General features: G+C 47.6%; 1 protein-coding gene across 2 annotated transcripts in view; it reads right to left on the bottom strand.

Moving 5' to 3' along the window:
* Positions 1 to 20,290, bottom strand: part of CENPC (centromere protein C) — a 526,811-nt gene that overhangs the window by 369,918 nt on the left and 136,603 nt on the right. For both annotated transcript variants that reach the window (XM_029600814.1, XM_029600824.1), the window contains one exon: positions 7,220 to 7,432. In XM_029600814.1, coding sequence (XP_029456674.1) covers positions 7,220 to 7,432 — 213 coding nt within the window. The remainder of the gene's footprint in view (positions 1 to 7,219; positions 7,433 to 20,290) is intronic.

Here is a 20,290-nt window from a genome sequence, read left to right as displayed (position 1 = left end):
GGTGGCATATTTGTTTATATCCAGTGACTGAATTGTTGTATGCAATTAATCTATGCTGCAGCCATATACATCTAATAAATACCTTCTCTCTCGAACAGCAGTCAGATATAGAGTTCTACTTCCACAGGTACAGTTTAAAATGAGAGGTGGAGATGAGAAACCAGCTGGGGGAATAAGCAAGTTGTGCTTGCCATGGTTGAGCCCTTTAATGAATCTGGTTAGAAGTCGGGGAATACACAAACCAACAACTGCACTCAGATGCACTGATTTAGTTTGATTTTAAACCTGATTGAGAAATGGAGAAATTACTTACCTGATAATTTTGTTTTCCTTAGTGTAGACAGATGGACTCAGGACCAATGGGTATTCTGTGCTCCTGATAGCAGTTGGAAACGGAGTCAGTTTTCAATCTGACGTCAGCACTACATATACCCCGTTGCAGGAAGCTCTGCTCTTCAGTATTCTCCTCGAAAAGCAATTGTGGATATATGTGTGTGTGAATAACTTGATTAGCTTGATTAACTTGGTTAACTTGAACTGGTTGACATGATTTCTAGCTGGAGATTGCCAGTGCACTCAACCGAAAAACTCCGACACCCGGCAATTATGGGTGTCTTAACTAGGGGTAAAGTCTGGCTTACCCGTGCTTGTCTTCCTCACGGAAATTAGCGATCCCACCCACGGCTGCCCCAAAACCTGGAAACCTCGGGTGACGAGTCCATCTGTCTACACTAAGGAAAACGAAATTATCAGGTAAGTAATTTCTTCATTTCCTAGTGTGAGGCAGATGGATTCAGGACCAATGGGATGTACATAAGCTACTCCCGAACCAGGTGGGAGGCTGCCCATGGCCCACTTAGTACTTGCGAATGCTGTGTCCTCCCTGGCCTGAACATCCAGGCAGTAGAACCTCGAGAAGGTGTGAGTGAAGGACCACATTGCCGCCCGACAGATCTCAGCGGGTGACAGCATCTTGGTTTCTGCCCAGGACACTGCCTGGGCCCTTGTGGAATGGGCCTTGACTTGTAGAGTTGGAGGCTTGCCTGCCTCTACGTAGGCTGCCTTGATTATTTCTTTGATCCAGCGGGCTATGGTTTCCCGCGAGGTTGCTTCTCCTTGTTTCGTCCCGCTGTGAAGGACGAACAGGTGGTCCGCCTTTTGTACAGATCCCGATCTTTCCAGGTATCGGAATAGGAGTCTGCTGACGTTAAGATGGCGTAGAAGGCGTGAGTCTTCCGAGTCCTTATGCTCGTCTGGAGATGGCAGCGAGATGGTTTGGTTTAGATGGAAATGAGAAACCACCTTTGGAAGGAAGGCGGGGACAGTGCGTAGCTGTATGGATCCCGGTGTGAATCTGAGGAATGGTTCCCGACAGAATAGTGCTTGAAGTTCGGAGATGCAACAGGCTGAACATATTGCTCCTAGGAATGCAGTCTTCAAGGTCAAGAGCCGTAGGGACAGACCATGTGTAGGTCTGAAGGACGCTCCCCTTCTCAGGAAGCGGGAGACATCTGGATGGGAAGATAGACTGATGCCGTTCACTTTGGCTGTAAGTAGGCCAGCGTGGCCAGTTGAACCTTGATGGAGTTGAGAGATAACTCCTTCCTCAAGCCGTCCTGCAGAAATTCCAGGATCATGGGAATTTTGACTGTCCACGGAAGGATGTCGCGGTCTTCACACCAGGCTTCGAATATTCTCCATGTTCGTATGTAAGTTAAAAATGTGGAAAACTTGCATGCTCGGAGCAAGGTGTCAATCACTGCCCTCGAGTATCCGCTCTTCTTCAGGTGAGTCCTCTCAATGGCCAGACCGTAAGAAAGAATCGAGTTGGGTCTCCGTGGAAGATCGGTCCTTGCTGTGTGGAGGTAGACACAGGGGGTTCCCCGCCAGAAGTCTTCGGATGTCTGCGTAACACAGCCTTCTTGGCCAGTCCGGGGCCATTAGAAATACTAGCCCCCTGTGATATTCTATCATGCAGAAGATCCTGCCCAGTAGTGGCCCTGGAGGAAAGGCGTACAGCCGGTCCTTCTGTGGCCAGGTCTGGACAAGGGCGTCGATTCCCTGGGATTGTGGTTCTCATCTGCAGCTGAAGAACTTGGGCGTTGGACTGGGTTGCCAGGAGATCCATGGCTGGTGTTCCCCAGCGGTTTACTATCAACTGGAAGGCTGTGGTCGACAGCAACCATTCCCCTGGGTCTAGACTCTCTCTGCTGAGGTAATCCGCAGTGACCTTGTCTTTTCCTGCAATGCGGGCGGCTGAGATCACTTGTAGGTTTGCTTCCACCCACGCCATGGGGGGGGGGGGGGGGGGCTATTTCCAGAAATACCTGTTGGCTTCTGGTTCCTCCCTGGCGGTTGATGTAGGCAACTGTTGTGGCATTGTCTGATATGGCCCTGACAGATTCACCCCGGAGTCTGTGACGGAATCGTAGACAGACTAGCTTGACTGCCATGCTTCTATTCGGTTGATGCTCCATTTCGACTCTTCCTCGTCGCATTTCACCTGGGCCATCAGTTCCTGGCAGTGGGCTCCCCACCTTCGTAGGCTCACATCTGTGGTGAGCAAGACCCAGGTTGGTGGGGATAGCCTTGCTCAGATGGTCTTCTTGTAGCCACCATTGGAGCTGGGTCCGCACCTCTGCCGGTAGCTGGAGGTGAACGGCGTAGCCCTGGGACATCAGGTTCCATCGTGACAGTAGGGAACGTTGTAGCGGTCGCATGTGGGCTCTTGCCCATGGGACAACTTCCAGGACTGATGTCATGAGGCCGAGGACTTGGAGGTAATCCCACACCTTGGGGCGAGAACATCTCAGCAGTTTTCGCAACTGGTCCATCAGTTTTCTTCTCCTTGTAGGGGGGAGAACGAACTTGTCTTGTTTGGTGTCGAACCAGACTCCCAGGTATTCTAGTGATTGGTAGGGCTGCAGGCAGCTCTTGGTTGAGTTAACAACCCACCCGAGATTCTGCATTAGATTCTTGACTCTGGTGGTTGCCTGATGACTTTCCTCTGGAGATTTTGCCCTCATCAGCCAATCGCCCACATACGGATGCACGAGGATGCCTTCTTTCCTCCGTGTCTCTGCCACTACAACCATGATTTTGGTGTACGCCGGAGGGGCTGTAGCTAGCCCGAAGGGTAGCGCCCGGAACTGGTAGTGATGGTCCAGGATCGTGCAGCGTAGGAAGCGCTGATCATGATGGACCAGGATGTGGAGATAGGCTTCTGACAGATCCAGAGAGATCAGAAATTCTCCCGGCTATATCACCCTTATGACAGAGCGTAGGGTTTCCATGTGGAAGCGTGTACCCTCAGGTAGCGACTGACGGACTTGAGGTCCAGGATGGGCCGGAACGTGCCCTCTTTCTTGGGGACGATAAAATAGATGGAATAGTGTCCAGTATTTTGTTGGTGCAAGGGCACCGGTGTTATCGCCTTTAGAATGAGTAATTTTGTCAGTGTGGTTCCCACCACTGTCCTCTTGGAGAGGGGTGCTGGGGAAGTCCAGATAGTATCCCTCTTGAATGATGGTTAGGACCCAGTTGTCCGACGTTATCTCAACCCATCTTTGGTAGAATAGGGCAAGCCTGCCCCCTATGGCTTCTTCCTGTGGATGGGTCTGTTGATTCTCATTGTGGGGTGCGGCTGGGGCCTGGTCCTGAGCCGGCTCCCCTCTTGTTGTGTCTGTTCTGAAAGGACTGGCTCCTGCCTGTGGAGCGAGGTGCTTTGTATGTGTTTTTTGTACGGTCTAAAATGTTGAGATCCTCTGCCCTTGGGTGTTCGGGGAGAGGGGTGTTAGCTTCTTTTGTTCCTGTCCTCAGGTAGCCGAGGTACGGGAGATTCGCACCATTTGACAGCTAACATTTCCAGTTCACTTCCGAACAGGAGGGCTCCTTTAAAGGGCATTCTCATGAGTTTCATCTTGGAAGTTGTGTCGTCTGACCAGCTTCGGAGGCAGAGTTGCCTTCTGGCTGCCACTACGGATGAGACGTCCCTGGCTGATGTGCACACCAGGTCGGAGGTCGCATCCTTGAGGAAAGATATCGCCGGTTCTAATGTTTCTACAGACATGGTTGCATCCCTGGAAAGCGACAAGCAGGCACGTGTTACCATGGCGCAGCAGGCAGCAATCTGCAGGGACATGGCTAAGACATCAAATGACTGTATAAGGATGGATTCCTGACGTCTGTCTTGTGCATCCTTGAGTGCCATGCCTCCTTCGACTGGAATGGTAGTGCGCTTTGTGACAGTGCAGAGTTTGGCGTCCACTTTGGGGAACCCCAGGAGTTCTTTGGCTAAGTGTTCCAGGGGGTATAGGGCTTCTAGGGCCCACCTTCCTTTGAAGCTGGCCTTCCATTCCAGGTCAATCAGTTGTTGTACGACCTGCAGCATTGGGAAATGGTGTGAGGCGTGAAGGAGCCCGACCAAAACAGGGTTTGTCTTTGCCTCCGCTGCAGTGCTTGTGCCTGGGATGGCCAGCGCTCTGGACTCAGAGATACTAGGTCTGAGAGCTCGTCTTTGCAGAAGAAACACATAGTTCAGTATGGTTCCATTCCTGGAGGGATTTCCCCTTCTTCCAGGGAATCTGGCTCTTCCTCCGAATCCGTGTCCCCTAAGGGGAGGCTTTTGTCCGGAGGAGGCATGTCTCAGGTAGAGCGAGAGGGGCTTGGAAGGTTTTGGTCCTCTGGTGAAGCCTGTGGCTGTAGAGTTCCAACCAGGAAAAGGTTCCTGGGTCTATATTGAACCTAGCGGTGTTCCCCGAGGGACCCGTCTGAGAAGGGGCCGGGGTACTATCATTGGTGGAACCGGGTTCCTCTACTGGCAGAGGAGGGCCTTGTCCCAGTTCCCCCAGAGCCACCTCGCACTGTAGGCACAGGGCAGTAGCCACTTTGTGTTGCGCAGCTCTCAGGTGGCAGACTGGACAGAGGGCTTGTCCCTTGGCTTTCTTGGCCAGCGGTGCCATGATTTCTGCACGTGGAGTCGTTCAAAACTAGGCTGTGCGCATATATGCGCGTGCCAGGAGGCTTAGTTGTGCGCTCCAGGTGCGCAGACGCTGTGCGTGCAGGTCATTAGCTGTGCGCACGGCACACATATGCACGCGCCGCTGTGCACACAAGTAGTTTGTGCGCACGGCTCAGTTGTGCGGACAATTCAGCGATCAAGGCAGCGAAATGGTGCTGGCGACCACGCGCGCAAAATGGCGGCCTCCCCGGAGGGTCTCTACATGGGAGGACCTTCGCGCCGGATTAGGGTCTAGCCCGGACGGGACTGCTCAACCCGATTGAACAGACACCAGAAGGATGATCTGTGCAGCTATCCGAGCCTCGGAGACTTTAAGAAATGTTTTCTACCTTACCTTGTCTTGGTGCTTCCCAGTCTCGTGCCAGGCGGCCTCCGGCTGCGAGGGGAGAGGGAAATTACCTTCACCTCCGCGCTCGGTATTGCACCCGCTGCCTCTCAGCCACTCCCGTTCCTGGGGGCTAAGTCCACGCTGGGAGCCGGCTTCCGGACCGAGGCTTACCTCTGAGGGATCTCGGAAATCACCTCAGGAATTCTCGACTGGGGGAGGGACCCTTAGGTATCACCGCAGGAGAGCGGGGGCTCATCTGTAGAGGTAAGGTTATTTCTTCTGTATTTTGGAATTTTCTTCTTTGGTTTGAATTTTCTAACACTGTGCAAGCATGTGTATAGTCCCGAACTGCTAAGGAGACGGAGAACTACTGAAGAGCAGAGCTTCCTGCACGGGTATATGTAGTGCTGACTTCAGATTGAAATCTGACTCCATCTCCAACTGCTATCAGGAGCACACTATACCCATTGGTCCTGAGTCCATCTGCTACACGCGAGATAATGCAACAATGTGGAAGTCTCACAACTGAAAGGATCTTTTTTTCCTTTTGGTATAACAGCTTAAGAAGATTTCCATTTAAATTCATAGGTACATCTATTAGACGACTGTCTTTGACACCAGAAATACATTTTTTGTTTGAATAAAAAAAGGTATAGGGCTCAATATTCAGCATTGGCCGGGTAACTTAGTTGTGTCTTATAAGCAGATATTTAGCTATGCCACTGAATATCTGCGGGTCAAGCAGCTATTTAGCCGGATAAGTTAAACCCGACTAAATTAGATTAGCTCTATGGCTGATCTAACTTATCCAATTAACTTAACTGGATAAGAACAAATATTGATACTTATCTGATTAAGTTAACTGGATAAGTAGCAACGCCCAGATCTCCCCGCTGCCCATCCACAAATTAGCTGGCTAAAAGATAGCCAGATAAGTGACTTACCTGGCTATCTAGCAGCTGCTAATTTTCAGCCAACCACTAGATAGTCAGATAAGTCCTACTTATGCTATTCAATGCTAAACGCGCTTTCAATATCAGGCCCATACTGTTTAGGATTTGCATTCAAAATCCATGCAATTAGCACTAGAAACCTTAAGTTGGGGTGAACATGAATTGTATTAGATAGGAAAAAAACAAAAAGGCCTGAATTTAAAATGGTTGCATAATCAATTGCCTCTGACAAAGAAACCATGGTTGGAATGGCCAAAAAAGGGCTAATAGTATCATCCTGGCCTTCTCTTAATTTTAGAACTGTCTTGTTGAGTAGAAGAACTGAAAGAATACATATATCAGCTCCTCCAATTAAGAGATTGTCAATGCATCAGAGGCCAAGGCCCTGGGATCTGGTCTTTTGGAATAATAGATTGGGAATTTGTGATTGAAGAAAGCTGCAAAGAAGGTCTATTTGAGGAACTCCCCATTCTCAAAATATGCACTGAATAGTGTCATGCAGCAACCATTTGGAAGGCTGTAATAGATACCTCAATGTGTCTGCTGGAATACTGCCCTTCCTTTAAATGTGTCACATAGACATGAGTGTTATTGCCCAAATCTATATATATTGAGGACTTCAGAGAGTTGGTTTTCTGTAAACAGAAATACAGAAAACCAACCTGACCACATTTCACAAGCAGATCCAGTGACACGATTCCTAGACAACAGGCTCGACAAAAATGTAACCAACAACTCCATTAAAGTGAAGGAACCTGACCAAGAATGCACAAAAGCTTTTCCCGGAAAATTCATATATACCACAATCATATCAAAACTTACTGTAAGAAACAAAACACATGCATTGAACAGGCATTCATTACAATAAATTAACAGCTATTTTAGTTTAAATGTCAGAAGGTGGTGTGCAAACATTACCTATTAACAGAACTCCGGCTTCTTAATGCATGAAGCAGGGTTGAGAATGGCTTCTTGCTAATGCCTTCAGAAAGGTTTTGGCTTTCAGAATCCTGGGTCTTTGTCACTGCAGTAAATGGCTTTTTCTGTATAAGCTTTTCTTCAGCTTTTTCCATCTTCTCCCCATCTCCTTTTGTCGTGGTGGATGGAGATTCTGGATCAGTTACATTTAATCTGCCAAAAAGAAGTAGAATGACATGGATGGAAGGAAAAATCTTGGGTGATTTTGTGTTCTTTCCATATTTAATTATATTTAAAATAAGCCAATTGTCATGTCACTAAAGCTTTTATATCTGCACACCATTTTCCCCTGGATTAAACTTTACTCATTAGGTTAAGTTTTAGTTCAAGTTTTACAGAAGATTGTCTGCCTTTTATCTTCATAAAACATTAAAGTAGCATCAGCAGAGTATATACAGTGGCTTGCAAAAGTATGCAATGCACTAAAGAGTCAGATTTGTACGGATTACAAATGACATTCTTCCCAGACAGTATATGTATTGCAAACCAGTATGCTTTTGAAAGTATACTTTAAAAAATTCATTTCTTTGCATTTTTATAAAAAGTGCAACTGAAAAATGCTGCTTGCATTAGCATTCAACTCTTTCAGACTAGTACTTGGTAGAACTACCATTTGCTGCAATAACAGCTTTAAGTCTGTTGGTATAAGTTTGCACTAACTTGCATACTGCTTGGGAGTGATTTTTGCCCATTCTTCCTGGCAGATCCAGCATCCAGGTTGTTCAGGTTGGTTAGATGACACTTATGGACTTCAGTTCTCAAATAGTGCCACAGATTAGCGATTGGATTGAGATCTGGACTTTGAATTGGTCATTGTAGAACATTCAACTTTAAACTGTTCAACCATTCCTGTGTTTCTTAGCCTTGTGCTTGGGATCATTATCCTGCCGAAAGGTGAACTTTCTCCCAAGTTTTAGTTTAACAAACTGAAGCAGGTTGTCTTCCATATCTCCCTGTATACTGCACTATCCATCCGTCATTCAATCTTAACATGCCCAATCCCCTCAGAGGAAAAGCATCCACACATCATGAAGCTGCCATCCCTATACTTTACTATTGGTATGGTGTTTGCTGAGGAATGGGCAGTGTTAGGTTTGCACCACACAGTTCTGAATTTTGGCCAAAAACCTCCATTTTTGTCTCATCTGATATTTTAGCCAGGTCACTGATGCTTTCTGGCAAACTCCAGACGTGCTTTGATTGGAGAAATTACTTACCTGATAATTTCGTTTTCCTTAGTGTAGTCAGATGGACTCAGGACCAATGGGTATAGTGTACTCCTGAGAGCAGCTGGAGACGGATCAGATTTCAATCTGACGTCAGCCCTAGTACATATACCCCTGCAGGAAGTGCAGCTCTTCAGTATTCTCCTCGAAAAGCATTGTGGATATATGTATGACTGAATAATTTGAATAACTTGATTAACTTTAAAACTTGGTTAACTTGATTAATTTGAACTGGTTGAATTGGCTATAGACCGCCAGTGCCCTCAACCGAGAAACATCGACACCCGGTAGGATGGGTGTCCTAGATGAAGGGAAGCATGGCTTACCCTTGAATCACTCGCTCCCAGGGATGTCCTCCAAGAATTCCATGAGTAACGGCAGCCGTGGGTGGGATGCTGAGTCCATCTGTCTACACTAAGGAAAACGAAATTATCAGGTAAGTAATTTCTCCATTTCCTAGCGTGTAGCAGATGGACTCAGGACCAATGGGATGTTATAAAAGCTACTCCCGAGCCGGGTGGGAGACTGCCCGTGATCCACTTAGTACTGCCCTTGCAAATGCTGTGTCCTCCCGAGCCTGAATATCCAGGTGGTAAAACCTGGAGAAGGTGTGGATGGAGGACCATGTCGCCACCCTGCAGATCTCGGCGGGTGACAAGGTATTTGTGCGCACGGCTCACCTCTGTGCGCACGGAACAAGACAGCGGACAAGGCCAAAATGGTGACAGCGACTACGCGGACAATATGGCGACCACCTCGGAGGGTCTCCATGTGGGAGGACCCTCGGATCTGACCGGAGTCTAACCTTGCTAGGGCAGATCAACCCGGTGGCACTGGTCCTGGCTGGCGACCTGTGCGTCTCCTCAAGCTTCAGAGACCGGAGACTTTTAAATAGATTTCTACCTTACCTTGTCCTGGAGCTTCCCAGTTTCGTTCCGGGCGGTCTCCAGCTGCGGAGGGAGAGGGAAAATACATTCACCGCCGCGCTCGAGGTTGCACCCGCTGCCTCTCAGCCTCTCCCGATGTCGGGGGCTAGGTCCCCGCCGAGGGTCAGCTGCCGGACCGAGGCTTACCTCCAAGGGATCGCGGAAATCACCTCGGGAATCTCGACTGGGGAAGGGATCCAACGGGTGTCACCGCAGGAGAGCGGGGCTCGTCTGTAGAGAGGTAAGATTTCTTCTTAATCTGGATTTCTTTAGTAAAATTTACTGTAACGCTGTGCTAGCATGCATAGAGTCCCTAACTGCTATGGAGACAGAAAATACTGAAGAGCTGCACTTCCTGCAGGGGTATATGTACTAGGGCTGACGTCAGATTGAAATCTGATCCGTCTCCTACCACTATCAGGAGTACACTATACACATTGGTCCTGAGTCCTTCTGCTACACGCTAGGAAAGTGGTTTTTCTTCAGTAATGGTGTCTAACCACCCACCCATGCAGGCCAGTTGTATGTAGAGCACTTGATATGGTTGACTGGTATACCTCCATTCCAATCACAGTCACTGAACTCCGAAGCTCCTTCAAAGCGATTGTTGACCTTTGTGGCATCCCTCACAAGTCTCCATCTTACTTTGATGCAGAGTTTTAAGGGACAGTCTCGTCTAAGCAGTGTCTGGGTGATATGATGCAGCTTCCATTTCCTCACGATTGATTAAAACAGTGCTCACTGGGATTTTGTTTTGTAGCCTTTTTCTATCTTGTGCATGACTATAACTATCTTGAACTTCCTTAGAATGCTCTTTGGTCCTCACTTTCACAGCTTTCCTTCAGATTCAGTGTCTGACCTATGGTACTGAAATTAGGTACTGAAGTTATTGTATCACACGAGAGTCACTACTGCAGACTATTTTACCTTTATCCAATTTCTTTGAATATACTAGGGATTTACTTTAACATTACCTGCTCTGAAACTTTCACCAAATTGCATCTCTCATATAAAAAAAACAGAGCATCTTATACAAATTTTGAACACAATTTAGGGGCAGATTTTCAAAGGGTTAATGGACTCCTGTAGCCTTGCAGACCCTTGTAGGATAGCACACCCCACCACAAAAGATTACACTTTTTATTCATTCCCACATTCATATTCCAGAATAGACTATTTTTTGCTATCACGATCGTTGCTCCCATCAGTGCACTCAGCGACCATATGTCCAATCATTGTTTCGGATCATGCTGCAGTTACCTTTCAAATTGAACTATCTTTGCCTCAAGTGATAGACCATCAATGACGCTTCAATCCCTCCTTATTAACAGATTCAACTTTCATGGACTTCTTGCAAGGAAAAATTCTGGACTACTTTCAATTCAATGAGTCATCAATTGTCTCCTCTTCCGCTCTTTGGGAAACGTTTAAAGCCACCATCCGAGGCGACATTATTGGATACACCATCCACTCTCAAAGGCTACAAAACAGCTGCCACCAAAAGTCTGCGGGAAGAGACTGCAATTCTAGAACGGGCTCATATTGCCTCACCCACACCAGCTTCACTTTCAACTTTATTGAAAGCATGATATCAGTATAACCTGCAGTTGAGTACCCAGGTGAAACTTGGAATGTTATTATGCAGAAAACAACAAATGTGGCAAGCTGCTGGCTACCTATCTCAAGAAGAGGGAGGAGAAAAAACGCATCGCTACTATCAAGTCAGACACGAATCAACTCGTAACGAAGGACAATGATATCCTTCAAGCCTTTAGCGACTTTTACAACCACCTATACCAGTCGGAATCAACGGCTTCTACCGAGGAGATTGATTGTTTTCTTTCTACTATCCCACATCCGAAGTTGAACTCTGACCAGGCCTCAGCCCTAGATGCCCCGATAACTCTTCAGGAGATAGAAACGGCTATCAGATCCTTACCCTGTGGAAAGTTGCCTGGCCCTGATGGCTTCACCACGGATTTTTTTCTAGCTTTTCGAAAAGATATTGCGTCCCATTTGCTCGTTTATTATTCCTCGCTGCTTAATCATGCTGGCACTACTACTGCCTTTTCTGATGCGTGCATTGTGGTGCTTCCAAAGCCAGGAAGAGATGCAGCTTTGGTATCCAATTACAGGCCCATTTCATTGTTAAATTACTGATTATAAAAGTTCACTAAAATTTTGGCCACCACGGCTCGCTTCAATCTTAATTCCCTCATTCACCCTGATCAATCTGGTTTTATCAAAAATCGTTTAATAGCCAATAACACCAGACTCTTTTTTTCACATACAGACATATGCCTCCACCTTATCGACACCAACTGTGGCCATCTCACTCGATCCTGAGAAGGCATTTGATAGGGTGGAATGGCCTTTTCTTCTTTCTATCCTTCAGTGGTTCGGGCTCGGACCAATTTTTATATCATGGATTCAGTTTCTCTACCATTCCCCATCAGCCTACCTCTATATTAATAGCAGAAAATCTCCTCGTTTCCACCTGCATCGGGGTACCAGGCAAGGCTGCCTTCTATCCCCCCTGGCTTTGGAACCATTACTTATGGCTATTAGGCAATCTTCCGAGATTGAAGGTTTTACTATTGGTACTGAGACATATAAACTATCCGCCTATGCGGATGATGTTCTATTGTTTCTTAATAACCATGACTCCTCCATTCCTTCGTTATTTCATCTCATCTCTAGATACTCCATGGTCTCCGGCTACAAAGTCAATTGGCATAAGACTGAACTGCTACCACTCAACTTGTTAGGCTCCACCACAGACTTCTCTACCCTTCCTGTTCAAAAGGTGTCCACAGGTCTCAAATATTTAGGAGTTCATTTCTACACTGATATGGTTACCACAATTAGCAACTGTGAATCCCGAATACTCTAACAAGTGCGAGACGCCTCCTTGCACTGGTCTCCTCTACACCTTTCTTAGTGGGGGAGATTAGATACCATTAAGATGATACTAGCCCCAAAAATTACATGCCTACTCTCTATGGTCCCTATGTTTTTTGCCTCGGACTTTTACTCCCACGTAGACTGTTAGACCGATTTTTGTGGAAGAATAAGTCCCCCAGAATAGTACTCTCCAAATTGAAAAAGAAATTCCAGAGATGGAGGGGTTAATTTCCCTGATTTTTATTCCTATCACCAGGCTTTCCTACTCCAAAAGGGAGATCATTTTTTTGCTAATCACTCATCTCCGTTTGAGATACCTCGATGGCTCCCTTTAGAAGTATCCCTGATGCACCCTTACCCCGGCCACATTTTTCTATGCTGTCTCTCTCTCCCCCAAGCATGCTCTCAATCCTATTTTGCATGCGTCCCATCAGGCTTTTCAAGCATTTGACAAAATCCCGTACCCAGTCACCAGCCCTTGGCATCTATCCTGTTTTTACACCGATATGGGATAAACCACATATTCTGGTTGGAGGTCACTCTATTAAATGGCCAATATGGCAATCCCATGGCATCTGATTTCTTCATTCTATTCTGCAGGATGGAGTTCTCCTACAGTTTGACAGTTGCGCCAGCTCTTCCTTCCTTACCAACCACACAGTTTTATGCTTGGTTGCAACTTCGCCATGCCCTACATGGTTCCCCCCTGTTGTTACCCTCCTCTACTCTGCACCGCCTTCAGTGATTAAAATTTATCAGACTTATGGTAAGCTAGGTCACTGGTGTCCCGATTTTATAAATTACTCCGAGGCTTCTTCCGTATCTTCTAGATCTATCTCTAGCTTACAATTAGTGTGGTCCGTTGATCTTCCTGTACACTGTCTCTGGCAAAATGGTCATATGAATGGAAAGTGCTAATCGCATATCACTGTCTTCCAGTCTCACTCAAACTGCTTTTTTTGTTCTACATCGAGCAGTATGGACCCCATGGAAACTATTCCGTGCAGGTTTAATTCCTTCCCATCAATGCTGGTCTTGTCTCACTAACACTGGCACACTGTCCCATATGCTCTTTATTGCCCTTTTGTTTCCTCATTTTGGAATCAGGTTTGGCATACTACTTCACTGGTATTAGGTCTGGACCAGCCCTCTTACCTTCTCCTTAATTATTTTAAGGGGAGCAGACCCATCCCTCAATATCTCAGCCCCCCTCCTGTAAACTTCTTGATTTTTTATTAACAGTGGCCATACATAATATTCTGTCCAACTGTAAACACAGTGACATGCTTTCAGAACATTTATGGTGGAATTCTGTCTTTACAGTAAATATGAGCAATCAGTAGCTATTAAATATAACAGATTGACCTCTTGGTGTAGGGTGTGGAAACCCCTTAACAATTACATAGCATCACAGCAGTAGAATGGTTTTCTTCATGTATACCTTCGATAGGGTTCCTAGCTATTCAGGTTGTCTAGCTAAGCCATTATTTTTCTTTGAGTGCCTATCTCTTCTTCTCCCCTTTCTCTTCCCCTACTCTTTCCCTCTTCTTTCACTCTCTCCCTCCTTTCATTTCTCCCTCTTCTTCACCTCCTCTGGCTCTTCTTTTTCTTCCCCTTAATCAGCATTCTCTCGTCTTCCTGAGCCTTCTTTTCTTTGCTTTTCTCTATTTCTTTTTGAATGATAGTTTATACCATGTCAATGTCCTATGTGTTTTGCAGTGAATTCACCTGGAATGGACTTATGCTTTCATTGTTCTTCTCAGACTGCATTTGTTATTGTTAACATATATTTTGTCATTGTTCAATAAAAATATTCAAACAAAAAAAAAAAACATGTATATTATATTTATATGTACTGTTATGGTGTCAAATAGAAGACCCTGCAAAAAAGATACTTGGAATCCATATGGTATTAGGCCTATTATAAATGTGTGTTGGCTGTAGGTTTGACCACCAAAAAGCAATGAGTAAACTGAATTACAATTACAGCAAACTTCCCAAAACAAAACAGCACTAACTGCCAGCACTCGTAACCCTATCTAAGAAAACACAATAATGAAACTATTACAGCAGGCCCTAAAACATCATTATACCTCCTATTAGGAACAGAATAAGGCAGGCTGCTATAGATCCTTACACAGAAACTATACACTAGCTGAATAACTCACTTTGGTCACACATGTAGAACAGACAGATCCTCACCAAATACAGAATGCAGAGACCAAAAAGTTTAGCAAATGTTGCTTACCTGTAACAGGTGTTCTCACAGGACAGCAGGATGTTAGTCCTCACATATGGGTGACATCATCAGGATGGAGCCCAATCACGGAAAACTTCTGTCAAAGTTTCCAGAACTTTGACTGGCCCCTACTGGGCATGCCCAGCATGGCACTAACCTGCAGCCAGCAGGGGTCCCCCTTCAGTCTTATTTGATAGCTACAGGCAGTGCCGAAAAAATAAAACAACAAACGTTACGAACCCAACACCGCAGGGCGGCGGGCGGGTTTCATGAGGACTAACATCCTGCTGTCCTGTGAGAACACCTGTTACAGGTAAGCAAACATTTGCTTTCTCACAGGACAAGCAGGATGGTAGTCCTCACATATGGGTGAGTACCGAGCTGAGGATGTCCGAACATGCACCAAATGTTACCCAACGGCGTGCAACAGGCACAACAACTGGGGTGGAATTTGGTAGAGGGCATCCTGAACCCCACCGGGCAGGCGGAAAGGTGTTGGTACGTCACGTTGGAAATAGGTTACGCAGGACAGATTGGCCGAAAATGGAATCTTGTCTTCCAGCTTTGTCTAGGCAATAGTGGGCTGCGAAAGTGTGGAGAGAACTCCAGGTGGGAGCCCTGCAAATGTCATGAAGCGGCACCGATTGTAGGTGTGCTACTGAAGTCGCCATGGCCCTCACAGAGTGTGCTTTAACACTGTCTTGAAAAGGAATGCCTACTTGCTGATAGCAAAAAGATATGCAGTCCAACCAGGAGGAGAGAGTCTGCTTACCCACAGGTTGCCCTAGTTTGTTGGGATGGAAAGAGACGAATACCTGAGTGCTCTTCCTGTGGGCAACTGTACGGTCTAGGTAGAACGCTAGAGCCCGTTTACAGTCAAGGGTATGCAGAGCCTGTTCCCCTGGGTTGGAGTGGGGCCTGGGAAAGAAGGATAGGTAGTACGATGGATTGATTAATATGAACTCCGGAAAACTACTTAGGCAAAACTTAGGGTGAGTGCGGAGTACCGCCCGGGTCCTGCAGGAGTTTAGTGTGTAAGGCAGATAGGTAACTAGGGCCTGTAACTCACTTAACCCTGCGAGCTGAAGTGATAGCCAAAGGAAATCACTTTCCATGTGAGATATTTTAGGTCACAGGAGTGAAGAGGTTCGAAGGGTGGTTTCATGAGCCGCCCAAGAACCAGATTAAGGTCCCAAGAAGTGGCCGGACATAAAGGTGGCTTGATATGGAGCAAGCCTTTAAGAAAACGTGTTACGAGGGGTTGTACCGATATAGGGACATTCCCCGACACCTTTATGGAAGGCGGCTACCATACTGACATGCATTCTGATGGAAGAGGTCTTTAGACCTGATTCCGATAAATGCCAGAGATAGTCCCAAAAACCTTGGGATTGGACAGAAAAAGGGATCAAGGGATTGCGAACGAAACACCATGATGTGTACCTTTTCCATTTATAGGAATAAGATTTTCTTGTGGAAGGCTTTCGTGAAGCAATCAGGACACGAGAAACCAAATCTGAAAGGATAAGTGGTTGAAGAATTAACCTTTCAACATCCATGCCGTCAGGAACAAGGCCTGAAGATTGGGATGGCGTAGAAATCCGTCGTTCTGAGATATCAGAAGTGGGTGCGTTCCCAAGGGAATGTGCCTGCGGATGGAGAGATCCTGGAGAATGGGAAACCACACTTGGCGTGGCCAGTGAGGTGCTATCAGGATCATGGTTCCTTGTCCTGACGGAGCTTCACGAGAGTCTTTGAGAGAAGAGGAAGTGGAGGGAATGCATAAAGCAGACCGGCTGCCCACGAGAGGGAGAATGCATCTCTGGGCTGAGAGCGCTCGCTCCGAATGAGGGAGCAGTAATTGTCCACCTTGTGGTTCTGGGGGGACGCAAAGAGGTCTATTTGGGGATGACCCCATTGCTGGAAGAGAGAGATCGCTACAGAGGGATTGAGAGACCACTCATGCGGTTGGAAGACATGACTCAGTTTGTCTGCCAAGACATTGTCCACTCCCGGCAAATAGGTGGCCCTGAGGTACATCGAGTGTGAGAGCGCTTCCGCCCAAATCTGCGCAGCTTCCAGACACAGAAGGAAGGAGCCTGTGCCTCCCTGCTTGTTGATGTACCACATGGCCACCTGGTTGTCCGTCTGAATCAGGATGACGTAATTTGATAGGCAATCCTGAAAAGCTCTGAGAGCATATCGCATCACTCAAAGCTCCAGGAAATTTATCTGGTGTTTGGCTTCCTCTGGAGACCAAAATCCTTGTGACTGCAGATCGTTTACATGAGCTCCCCAGCTGAGGTTGGAAGCGGTGCTGAGAATGAGTTGAGGATCTGGCAGGTGAAAAGGCAGTCCCTGGAGGAGATTGTTCTGAACTTTCCACCAGGCGAGAGACAGACGGAGTGCGTCGGTGATGTGGACAATAGTTGACAGAGGCTGAGTCGCTTGAATCCATTGTGACCTCAGAGTCCAATGCATGACTCTCATGGCCAGGCGGGCCATTGGTGTGAGATGGACTGAGGATGCCATGTGTCCGAGAAGGACAAGGAATTGTCAAGCTGTTGCTGTATACTGAGACTGCAACTGATGAGCGAGGGACACGAGGGTTTGCACTCATTGTTGAGGGAGAAAGGCTTTTGCCTGTAAGATGTCCAAGTCTGCCCCAATGAACGATAAAGGTTTGAGATGGGACTAAACAGGATTTCTCGTAATTGACGAGAAATCCTAGAGAAATTAAAGTGTGTAGGGTCAAATCCAGGGACGATCGAGCGGCTTGCTGGGTTGGGGCCCTGATTAACCAGTCGTCTAGATAGGGGTAGACGTGAACACCTTCTTTCCCTGAGAAGGCTGCGACAACCACGAGACATTTGGTAAAGACTCGTGGTGCCGATGCTAGGCCGAATGGAAGCACCCGGTATTGATAGTGCTTTGGGCCTACTAAAATCCTGAGGTACTTGCGATGAGCTGGAGCTATCGCAATGTGGGTGTATGCGTCCTGGAGGTCCAGAGAGCAGAGCCAGTCTCCTCTTTGTAGAAGAGGTAGAAGCAAGCCCAAGGTTACCATCTTGAACTTTTTCCGCTGGAGGTACTTGTTGAGGGCACGTAGGTCCAGAATTGGACGAAGCCCCACGGATTTTTTGGGGATCAAAAAGTACCGTGAATAGAACCCTAGGCCTTGTTGCGAAAAGAGGGACTGGTTCTATTGCCTCTTAACTGGAGAAGAAGGGAAACCTCCTGCTCCAGAAGGACAGAGTGGTCGGTTACTCTCCACACTTGTAGAGATGGTGATTCCGGTGGAAGAGCAAGAAAGTTCAGGTGGTATCGCTGAGCAATGATTGCTAGCACCCATTGGTCGGTTGTGATTGATTGCCACATGCCATGAAAGTGGCACAATCGACCTCCCACTGGTATGCCTGGCAGAGGAATCAGGCTGCAGCTCTCGAAGGGAAAGTCAAAAACCTGAAGCAGGCCCCGGCTGCGGAGCTGCTTGTGGCTTTTGCTTCCGGGGCTGGCGAGGCTGAGATTTTTGATAAAGCCTCGTAACTCGGGACCTTGTTGGTGGAGGATAGTACTTCCTTGGGCGGAAGAATGACTTCTTAGAGTCCTTCTTGAAGGGCTGTCGAGAAGGGAAGTCAGAAGGTATCGATGAGAGCTGTTTGAGGGTTCTCATGATGGTCCTTTGATTCAGCCACTATTGCTGAATCTGTTCGCTGAACAGATTATCTCCTATACAGGGCAGGTCAGAGAGCCTGTCTTGTACTTCTGGGCGAAGGTCAGAAGACTTGAGCCAGGCCCAGCGTCTTGTCGAAATGGCAGTTGCAGACACTCTAGTGGAGGTGTCGAAGATATCGTAAGCTGTTCTTATCTCATGCTTTCCTGCCTCAAACCCCTTGTTGACAAGGGCTTGAAGATGTTCTTGAAATTGGTCAGGCAGGGTTCCAGAGAAGTCCTGTATTTGCTGAAAATGACCCTGTTGTATTGGGTCATGTACAGCTGGTAAGAAGCAATCCTGGAGATGAGCATGGCCCCTTGGAACACTCGACGACCAATACTGTTGAGGAACTTGTGTTCCTTGACAGGAGGGGTGTAGACTAGTGTGGTTTCGTCCTTTTTTGCTTTCTTTTGAGCCGATTCCACCACAACTGAGTGGTTGTCGAGCTGAGATTTTGAAAGCCAGGGGCTGACTGTACCAGGTAAGTAGTATCAGCTTTTCTGTGTACTGCGGCAATGGATCCAGGGTTTTCCCAGTTCTTTTGAGGGTCAAGAAGAACTTGATGAATGGGAATAGAAGTGTGATCACTTTAGGGGCATCCAGGAATTGGAGAAGCTCCATCATTTGGTGCCTATCATCTTGCTCCATCTGAAGCTGGAAAGGGACCAATTCTGACATTTCCTTCACAAAATTAATGAAAGAGAGGTCCTCTGGAGGAGAACGCTTTCTACTTTCAGTAGGAGAAGGAGGTGAAGGTAAATCATCGGTGTCTGTGGAAGTATCATCACCCCAGGTGTCATAAGGATCAGCAGGCTGACCTGTAGGACAAGAAGGGAGTTGGATACCCGAAGGGCCCGGCTGAAGCTCCGAGAAAATCGAAGGAATCACCGGGGGCACCGGTACCCCGGCATTGAAGGCATCGATGGCGCCGATGTGTGTATCGCTCCCAATGAATGAATCGGTGGCGAGGGGATGACATGGCATCGATAGCTGAGGCAATACCCCCGAAGGAGGAATGCGAAATGGTGTTTCTCCTCCCGATAAAGCTGTTATCGGGGAGCGCACCGAGGCCATCGGAGACCCAGGAGTTACTGGTGGAAGGCCAGTCATGAGCGCCTCCTTCCAGGATAGCAGCGGTGCCAGCGCTGGAATCGGGTCGGTGACCGGTTCCACTCTCGTGCCGGTGTCAGTGCCGGAGGGACCTGGAGTCGTTGCATCGCCTTGTCGATGGCCTCCTGGACCAGCCGGTCCAGTTTCTTCCCGGAGACCTGGGGCAATCAGCTCCGGCTCCGTGACGGAAGAGGGAGGCTGAGGCAGTGTCTGAGGGACCACCTTTACAGGCGGAATCTCGACTCCCAACCCCCGATCGGGTGAGGATGGCCTCGATGTCCCGGTCGCAGGAGCGGTCGGGTGTCCATTCCTGGACGGGGCTTTTTCGATGGTGGCTCGGGATGGTGGCTTGGTCGATGATTTCGCTCCCTCGACGGTCCGAAGACTTATGATGCCGATGGCGATGTTTCTCCCTTCGATCCCCTCGATCTTGAGGGGGAGAAACGGGAGTCGATGGCCGTGAAGACGTCGATGGCGGTGCGACTTCGACAGTGCCGGTTCCGATGACGTCGATGCGATGGACGGCGTCGGGGGTGTGAGGCACGGAAAAGGAGTCCCATCTTCTCCATTCTGGCTTTGTGACCTTTGGTGTCATGAGGGCACTTTTTGGTGCAAGTCAGGACATCATGCTCACGGCCTAAACACATTACACAGACTCCATGAGGGTCTGTTGATAGACATGGTGTGAGTACAGTCCCTGGCACCGACGAAAACCCGACACCATGGCCATAGAAAAACTCGAGCCGCGGTACGGTCGATGGCCAGTAGGCCACGAGGCCAAACTCAATGGTAATCGACGAAAAACGGTGAAAAACCTTACCGGAGTACCGTGGCCTGAGAAAAGTTAGGAGGGACCCTGTGGGGCAAAATAATTTTAAATAAGTCCGTGAG

This window comes from Rhinatrema bivittatum, chromosome 1 (genome assembly GCF_901001135.1).
Source record: "Rhinatrema bivittatum chromosome 1, aRhiBiv1.1, whole genome shotgun sequence".
NCBI lineage: Eukaryota > Metazoa > Chordata > Amphibia > Gymnophiona > Rhinatrematidae > Rhinatrema > Rhinatrema bivittatum.
This window is presented reverse-complemented; position numbering and strand designations above follow the sequence as displayed.